This window comes from Triticum urartu, chromosome 2A, assembly GCF_056163025.1.
Source record: "Triticum urartu cultivar PI428250 chromosome 2A, HENAU_Tu73, whole genome shotgun sequence".
NCBI classification, from domain to species: domain Eukaryota; kingdom Viridiplantae; phylum Streptophyta; class Magnoliopsida; order Poales; family Poaceae; genus Triticum; species Triticum urartu.
The window spans coordinates 309,328,138-309,337,332 of NC_141874.1; the positions used below are offsets into that span (position 1 = coordinate 309,328,138).

Sequence of the window (9,195 nt, forward strand, 5' to 3'; positions counted from 1 at the left end):
ACCCAAAGATAAGCACTTCTCCCATTGCAAGAAAGACCAATCTAGTAGGCCAAACCAAACTGATAATTCAAAGATACTTGCAAAGATAAACCAATCATACATAAAAGAATTTAGAGAAGATTCAAATATTGTTCATAGATAAACTTGATCATAAACCCACAATTCATCGGATGTCGACAAACACACCGCAAAAGAAGATTACATCGAATAGATCTCCAAGAGAATCGAGGAGAACTTTGTATTGAGATCCAAAGAGAGAGAATAAGCCATCTAGCTAATAACTATGGACCCGTAGGTCTGAGGTAAACTACTCACACATCATCGGAGGGGCCATGGAGTTGATGTAGAGGCCCCCCGTGATCAATGCCCCCTCCGGCGGAGCTCTGGAAAAGGCCCCAAGATGGGATCTCTTGGGTACAAAAGGTTGCGGCGGTGCAAATAGGGTTTCGTGGTGCTCCTGGATGTTTGCGGGGTATATGGATATATATAGGAGGAAGAAGTAGGTCGGTGGAGCAACGAGGGGCTCACGAGGGTGGTGGCCCCGCCCCCTGCCTCATGGCCTCCTCGATTGTTTTTTGATGTCCACTCCAAGTCTCCTGGATCACGTTTGTTCCAAAAATAACGCTCCCGAAGGTCTCATTCCGTTTGGACTCCGTTTGATATTCCTTTTCGGTGAAACACTAAAATAGGCAAAAAACTAGAATTTGGGCTGGGCCTCCGGTTAATAGGTTAGTCCCAAAAATAATATAAAAGTGTAAAAATAAGCCCATTAACATCCAAAATAGATAATATAGTAGCATGGAACAATCAAAAATTATAGATATGTTGGAGACGTATCAACCACTTACGTCCCCTACATCTGGTAGTCTACCAGTGTAAGTGGTCACACAACATACTCAACTATGCCAGAGCCCATAATGGCTTGTGGCTGCACACAGAAGTTTCTAGCATGAATAACATTATGATCCCTTTGAGCCTGGGTGGTATTCCAATAGGATGGTCACACGGATACCCCGAGATCTCCTAGGACAACACTGGATTCCCCAGGTGTACGGGCAAGCCACTGGTATCCCCAGGGTGCCCCAACCAATCCACCCAGATGTGTATTAAAGTAGCCACCTTAAGTTAACCCTTAGATATAAATACCTCTCACATCTTTCATGAATATCACAAACCAATCCACGTCTACATGTTATCACACCCAGGGGTTTGAATATAAGACAGTAGGTTCCTAGGGGTTTGAATATAAGATAGTAGGTTCCTACCTCAGGGGTTTGAATATAAGACAGTAGGTTCCTACCTCATCAACTACTTCCCAAATACCCACATGTTATCACATCCTACTCATGCTATGTTTTAGGGTGAAACTAATGCATAAAACTGGGTATGAAAAATATGATCAAAGTGTGAACTTGCCTTATATGTTGATGAAAATGATTCACACTCATAACTCTTGATAGTTCTACTCATCACACTCCGGTCAAGCTATCGTGAGCAAGCAATTGCATACATAAGCAATCATGCAAAAGAATCAAAGAAAAGATCTCGGAAAACTTCAAAAACAAGAAAATAACTCTTGCAACATAAAACAATTTCTAACAGTACCAAAATTAGGGGGATTTGGCCTTATCAGAAAGTTTAGGTCAAGAGCTTCAATTTGCAAGAAGAAACAACTAAATCGGAGTTATATAACTCAAGTTATGAACAGAATAAGTTTGAGTACAAATCTGTTTGAAATCAAATTTTACATTGTAAAAACCATGTTCAAGTTGATTATCTGGATAGAGGGGATCGTAATGAAGAAGTGGGCGTTGGTTTCGTCAAATTTGGATAAGCGAGTAAAGAGTTGTGACCGTTAGAAGATCAGGGACTAAACTGTAAATATAAAACTACCGAACGCTAACGAATGAATCTGTTCACTCTAAAGAGATAAATAGTGAGCGTTCACTAATTAACTAGGTTAATAAGAAAAACCGGGTTTAACCTAAAAACCGGAACTTAAAAGAAAACCAAGTGAGACCGGGTTTGGTTTAGTACCGGTTCGGGCGGTTTTCGTCCAAAACCGGCGGCGGTCGGCGGCGGCGGACGGAGGCAGCAGCGGCTCCGGTCGGTGGCGGCAGCTGCAGGCGAGGCGGCAAAGCGGCAATGCGACGACGGTGAGGCGATGGCTTCGGAGTGGGGCAGCGGTGTGCAGCAAAATGCGGCAGGGGCGGCGGAGTCGCAGCATCGGTGCAGCGACGGTGGCGATGCGAGGCTCGAGGCGGCGGCGGCGAGATGGGGTCCAAGGGGACCTAGGCGGCGCAATAACTAGGTAGGTGGGGCGAGCGGCCTCGGGAGGCGTGGAGATAGGGTAATGCAGCGACGGTTTCTGGCTCGGCAACGACAACGGTGGCAGCGGGCGAAGTATGCGGGCGCCGGAGATTTGCGGGGATGGGCGCGGGGCTCGGCTGGGCCGCCTGGTTCGGCCGAAAGTTTCTTTTTTTAAACAGACATAAGAAAAGAAAAAATAAAACAACAAAATAAAGAATATACTATAGGCGTATAATATACCAAAAATTTCAAAAAAATATTCTCTACAACATGAACATTTTTCTAACGTCAAATAAAATCCACAAAAATTAAAATAAATCCAATAGTGCTACTGCTGCAACAAAACCTCATAAAAATCATTTTAAAAATACCAAAATAAATTCAAATTTAATTCTCTCCAATTTTCTAATGTAGGGAATCATTTTACCCTAATTTCCATATATTTTATTTTTGGAGAAAAATAATTTGAATAAAACCCAAATAACTCCAAATTGAAAAATAATTTCAAAGGGACTCTAGATTTGATTCTCTTAAACTCCCAACTCATATTTCATATGCTTTGAAGAAGTCATTTTATCTTCTCTCATGAAAATCATTGAGTTGCTTAAAGTTTCTGGATTTAAAATATTTCCAAATGGAATTCAACTCTTTTCAAATCGCTTTTCATTTATTTAAAATGGAAGAAGTCATGTTATCTTATCTCCAGGGTTTTTGTGATGGAAAGAATTTGAATTCATGGATCCAAAAGCAAAAATAAAAGTTTGGGAAAGTCCTTTTATTCCCTCTCATTTAACTTTCAAAAAGTTTCAAATTTCACTTAATTTCACACAAGCAACCACACCACACTCAAACAATCAATCAATTCTATTTATTTAATATAACATTCCAATAATTAGAATTTTGGGATGTTACAGGTGCTAAAGAGGCAAGCGTAGGCGCGGAGTCCCCACGCATCAACCAAAGGTTTCCATTTCCATGCAACAAGACCAAGACCGCCAGGACGGTAGGACAGAGGTCATCGCCGAGCCCACCACGGCGTCACGACCTGAGGCTTTGCGGGCGAAGACCACCTTTCGTCAAGATAAGATGTACTAGTTGTCTCCCTTCGAATTTGGCCGTTGTGGGATCCCTTCCCGCCTTCATTTTGGGGGAAGATGACCAAGGCCACTATAAGTATAGCCTAGGCACCACCATAGAGGGAGAGGATCGTTCATTCACCCATCCACATCCACACCCACACCATCACAAGAACACACCTCCTGAGGTTGTTCTTCCATTGTACCAGTTCATCCTCAGCCCACCTCGAGGCCAATCCACCACAAAGCAGGAGTATGGTTTTACACTGTAAGGTGGCCCGAACCTGGGTACATTTCCTTGTTCCATTTCCTTCCACTTCATCGAGCTAGGCCGTGAGATCGACGAGTTGGCAAACTAGGGAGGTTGAGTCCTTCGCATGCACCCCAGAGTTTGAATCTATCTAGGGTCTACGGAGCCCCGAATCCGACAAGCACCTTGCGAGTTGCAAGGCCGAGGAAGAGGCGTTCTGTTGCCGTGCACCAGCGTGCTCCTGCGAGCGTCGTGGCTTTGATTACGAATAATTTAGTGTCGTAAGGCGATCTCATTAGTTTTTGGGACGAAAATGATAAATCCCGAACGTTCGGGAATTATTAGTGTCCTTAATTAACTATGTAAAAGGAAAAGTTTGGAAACCTTTTATATCCGTACGCATTTGTAAGTACGTGCATATAGCACAAACTTAACTATATACCGCAGTACACGTCTCTCTCTCTCTCTATATATACTTGTAGACTATACTACTACTATTATGTATACACACATGCAAATGCACATTTTAACATTACGACGTGGTTTTGGTAAAAGTAGAAAAAAACACTAGTCAAGCTTGTGAAACGATTCAATGCAAAAATGCTCGATTGTTTACTTTAGCTTCCTGCTCTTTGTGGTTTTTTCTCTAACATACTTTGTATGGAGTATCTCACTGGTCAGGAAGTCATGCAAATTCCCAAACCGCTTCATACACAGTGTATCGAATTTTTTGCCTAAGAAGTTGTGCCATGCAATTGGAAATCCAAATTGAGTTCTACTACTAGTAGTAGGAGTAGTAGCTAGGGATCGAGTGTGCGAGATGATTGCAGAGAGATGAAATGCAAAAAATACAGAGGGATGTGATGGTTGCTTGTCCGTTTATTTTACCAGGCCACTTATTACTGAGAGTGGTGGGGTTTTGTGATACGACAGCTTTACTGCTGCGCCACGAGCGGGGTGAGACTCCCGTGCAGAGCCGCCCTCTACACTAGGACAACCTCCGTCGTGGTTTATTAGTCCCCCATGTAATTTGACTGGAGATTTAACTAACAAAATGCTAGTGCATGTCAACAAAAAAACCGCTGGATTCATATTTCAACATAGTTTTCAATGATATAATTTTTTGTGACATGCATGAGCATTTTGTTAGTTAAATTTATGACCAAAATTTGGCACAGATTACAATAGGGACCAATAAACCAGGACGGAGGTAGAACTATATATAGTAAGACGCCGGTGCATTGCACGGAACAATGAAATGCATTGATTGGGGAGTGGTTTATTGTGACAAAGTATGTGGGGGTCATCTCTTGTGTAACAAATATTGATAGGTTTCTTCAGATATTATTTCTTCTCTAAAGCTCACAAGCATCCGGGTGAATAGTAAATGTAGGCTAAATAGATAAAAAATATCTTTTGCAAACAAAAGCGTTCAACTATTGAACTTGCATCCAAAACTTATTGATTGATGCAAAGGATGGGGTTATCCTCCTTTTCAAAAAATAAGAGAGTAAAAATTCACAATTAATCTCATAAATGGCAAGCGAGAACTCTAATGGAGCAAAAGCATACATGGAATATTCTAGACTAAACCATAAATAGAGCAAGATCATGCATGGAAGGTTCTATACTAAATAAGAAGTGTCCACATGCTTAGCCAATGACTTACAATGAGCGAAGACTAATGATGAACAGTTAACTTGGTAATGCAAATGCCCAGGTGAACCTCCTTAGAGTCTTGGGGTTAAAAATCGTATGAAACCAGCCCTCTTCCATGTCCACATTGTTGGGAACGGAGCAGCTCACCAAAGTCTCATTCAGCGTGAGGGAGGCGTCAAGGTCGCCCTCGTACGCCGAAGGGGCAGAAACAGTGAGCACACACCTATACAGTGGCCTTGTGTCAGCGTCAGCGGCGTTGCCCCTGATGCACATGACAGAGAAGGGGTGGCGGCCTGCGCGGGCCTTGACGGTGCCCACGACCAAGAGGAAGAAGCTATCGTCCTCCTCCGTGACTAGGAGGCGGCGGTGATCCTTCAGCCACTCTGGCACGACGAACGGGTAGCACATCTCGTACTTGATGTTCACCACGAGCCATGAGTGATTGTGGGACGGTGCCGTGAGGTGATGCATGAGGCTCACTAGTGAGTCCACAAATGGCGGCATGCACTCATAGCAGTAGCAGGGCGCGTGCGCACATCTGGACCTATGCTCCGCCACCGAGTGCTGGTCGATGTACCTCTCGCAGCCGAAACTCTTGTAGATGCAGGGCACCTTGCGGGCATCGACCAGGCCGTCCATGAAACGAGAGTGGCTATAGGGGACATTGCACCCGCCGCATGGAGCGCAGGAGTAGCACACGAAGCGGTAGATGGTGTACTTACTAGTACCCCCTCCATTTCTTTTTACTAGTTTGCATATAATTCCAAACATCACGTAAACACATTCTCTCACCATTTTACAACTATATTAGTATCATTGTTAGTGGTCAGCCAGTGCAAGTTCTAGCCCCGGGTGTTTTAACCATTTTTTAGTAATGATATCTTGCGATTGTTCGCCACGAGCCCAATCCTGGCGAATGCGCACATAATCGTCATATTTCCATCCGACGGTGGCCTTTTTTTAAGTCATAGTATTTTACAAAATTGCCACCCTTACACATGTGCTCTAACTGTGACGCGTGCGTTTGCAACTGCCATGTCTCCCAACGAACGTTTGTTGGGGATTGGTGTTAGCACCGATGGTGGTTCGCAGTCATTCCACGCTCCGGTGCTAGTAGTAGAGCAGAGTCCTACTCCACTATACTACTCGGGCATATAGTGGTAGGTACTGTAGTTTATTTTACTAGTACTATGATCAATCAAGTTGTCTGGCATCGATATGACCCTATGCTGCTGGGATGTGTCTCTTAAGTCAAGTGGCGTGTTGCAACATTGTCATCATCACCTGTCCACTTCCCACAGCACATATTCGCTTCTCCATCCTCGTCCGCACATAATCGTCCAATCTTCCATCCCCGCTAGGCGCCTCCCCCCTCTTGCAAAACCCAAGCACTAACAATGGCAGAACCGAGTAGTGATAACCCACAAGTATAGGGGATCGCAACCGTTTTCTAGGGTAGAGTATTCAACCCAAATTTATTGATTCGACACAAGGGGAGCCAAAGAATATTCTCAAGTATTAGTAGCTGAGTTGTCAATTCAACCACGCCTGGAAAATTAATATCTGCAGCAAAGTATTTAGTATCAAAATAATATGATAGTAGTGGTAACGGTGGCAAAAGTAACGGTAGCAGTTTTGGTTTTATAGTGATTGTAACAGTAGCAACAGAAAAGTAAATAAGCGAAGAACAATATATGAAAAGCTCGTAGGCAATGGATCAGTGATGGATAATTATATAGGATGTGATTCATCATGTAATAGTTATAACAAAGGGTGACACAGAACTAGCTCCAATTCATCAATGTAATGTAGGCATGTATTCCGAATATAGTCATACGTGCTTATTCAAAAGAACTTGCATGGCATCTTTTGTCCTACCCTCCCGTGGCAGCGGGGTCCTATTGGAAACTAAGGGATATTAAGGCCTCCTTTTAATAGAGTACCGGACCAAAGCATTAATATATAGCGAATACATGAACTCCTCAAACTACGGTCATCACCGGTAAGTATCCCGATTATTGTCACTTCGAGGTTAACGGATCGTAACACATAATAGGTGACTATAGACTTGCAAGATAGGATCAAGAACTCACATATATTCATGAAAACATAATAGGTTCAGATATGAAATCATGGCACTCGGGCCCTAGTGACAAGCATTAAGCACAGCAAAGTCATAGAACCATCAATCTCAGAACATAATGGATACTAGGGATCAAACCCTAACAAAACTAACTCGATTACATGATAAATCTCATCCAACCCATCATCGTCCAGCAAGCATACAATGGAATTACTCACGTACGGCGGTGAGCATCATGAAATTGGTGATGGAGGAAGGTTGATGATGACGATGGCGCTGGATTCCCCTCTCCGGAGCCCCGAACGGACTCCAGATCAGCCCTCCCGAGAGAGATTAGGGCTTGGCGGTGGCTCCGTATCGTAAAACGTGATGAATCCTTCTCTCCTATTTTTTCTCCATGAACGTGAATATATGGAGTTGGAGTTGAGGTCGGTGGAGCACCAGGGGGCCCACGAGGCAGGGGCGCGCCCATGGGGGGGGGTGTAGGCGCGCCCCCACCCTCGTGGACAGGGTGTGGGCCCCTGGCCTTGATTCTTTCGCTAGTATTTTTTATATATACCAAAAATAATATCCGTTGATTTTCAGGTCATTCCAAGAACTTTTATTTCTGCACAAAAATAACACCATGACAATTCTACTGAAAACATCGTCAGTCCGGGTTAGTTCCATTCAAATCATGCAAGTTAGAGTCCAAAACAAGGGCAAAAGTGTTTGGAAAGTAGATACGATGGAGACGTATCAACTCCCCAAAGCTTAAACCTTTCCTTGTCCTCAAGCAATTCAGTTGACAAACTGAAAGTGATAAAGAAAAACTTTTACAAACTTTCTTTGCTCTTGTTGTTGTAAATATGTAAAGCTAACATTCAAGTTTTCAGCAAAGATTATGAACTAACCATATTCACAATAACACTTAGATCTCATGTTTACTCATATCAATGGCATAATCAACTAGCGAGCAATAATAATAAATCCCGGATGATAACACTTTCTCAAAATAATCATAATATGATGTAACAAGATAGTATCTTGCTAGCGCTTTGTGAGACCGCAAAACATAAATGCAGAGCACCCTTGAAGATCAAGGGCTGGCTGGAACTTGTAATTCATGGTAAAAGAGATCCAGTCAAGTCATACTCAATGTAAACTAACAATAATACATGCAAATGACAGCGGTGCTCTCCAACTGGTGCTTTTTAATAAGAGGATGATGACTCAACATAAAAGTAAATGGATAGGCCCTTCGCAGAGGGAAGCAGGGATTTATAGAGGTGCTAGAGCTCGGTTTTGAAACAAAGATGAATAATATTTTGAGCGGTACACTTTCATTGTCAACATAACAACCGAGAGATCTCGATATCTTCCATGCTACACACATTATAGGCAGTTCCCAAGCAGAATGGTAAAGTTTATACTCCTCCACCACCAACAAGCATCAATCCATGGCTTGCCCGAAACAACGAGTGCCTCCAACTAACAACAATCCTGGGGGAGTTTTGTTTGCAATTATTTTGATTTGATTTGAGCATGGGACTGGGCACCCCGGTGACCAGCCATTTTCTCGTGAGTGAGGAGCGGAGTCCACTCCTCTTGAGAATAACCCGCCTAGCATGGAAGATACATACAACCCTAGTTGATACATGAGTTATTCGAGCATACAAAACAGAATTTTTATTTGAAGGTTTAGAGTTTGGCACATACAAACTTACTTGGAACGGCAAGTAGATACCACATATAGGAAGGTATGGTGGACTCATATGGAATAACTTTTGGGGTTTATGGAGTTGGATGCACAAGCAGTATTCCCGCTTAGTACAAGT

General features: G+C 43.1%; 1 protein-coding gene across 1 annotated transcript; it reads right to left on the reverse strand.

Annotated features, from left to right (window-relative positions):
* Window positions 1-5,331: 5,331 nt before the first annotated feature.
* On the reverse strand, window positions 5,332-5,934 carry LOC147984926 (uncharacterized). Its single transcript, XM_087541321.1, has one exon. It carries the CDS (start codon window positions 5,932-5,934, stop codon window positions 5,332-5,334), a length of 603 nt encoding a protein of 200 aa, XP_087397447.1.
* Between the last annotated feature and the right edge of the window lie 3,261 nt (window positions 5,935-9,195).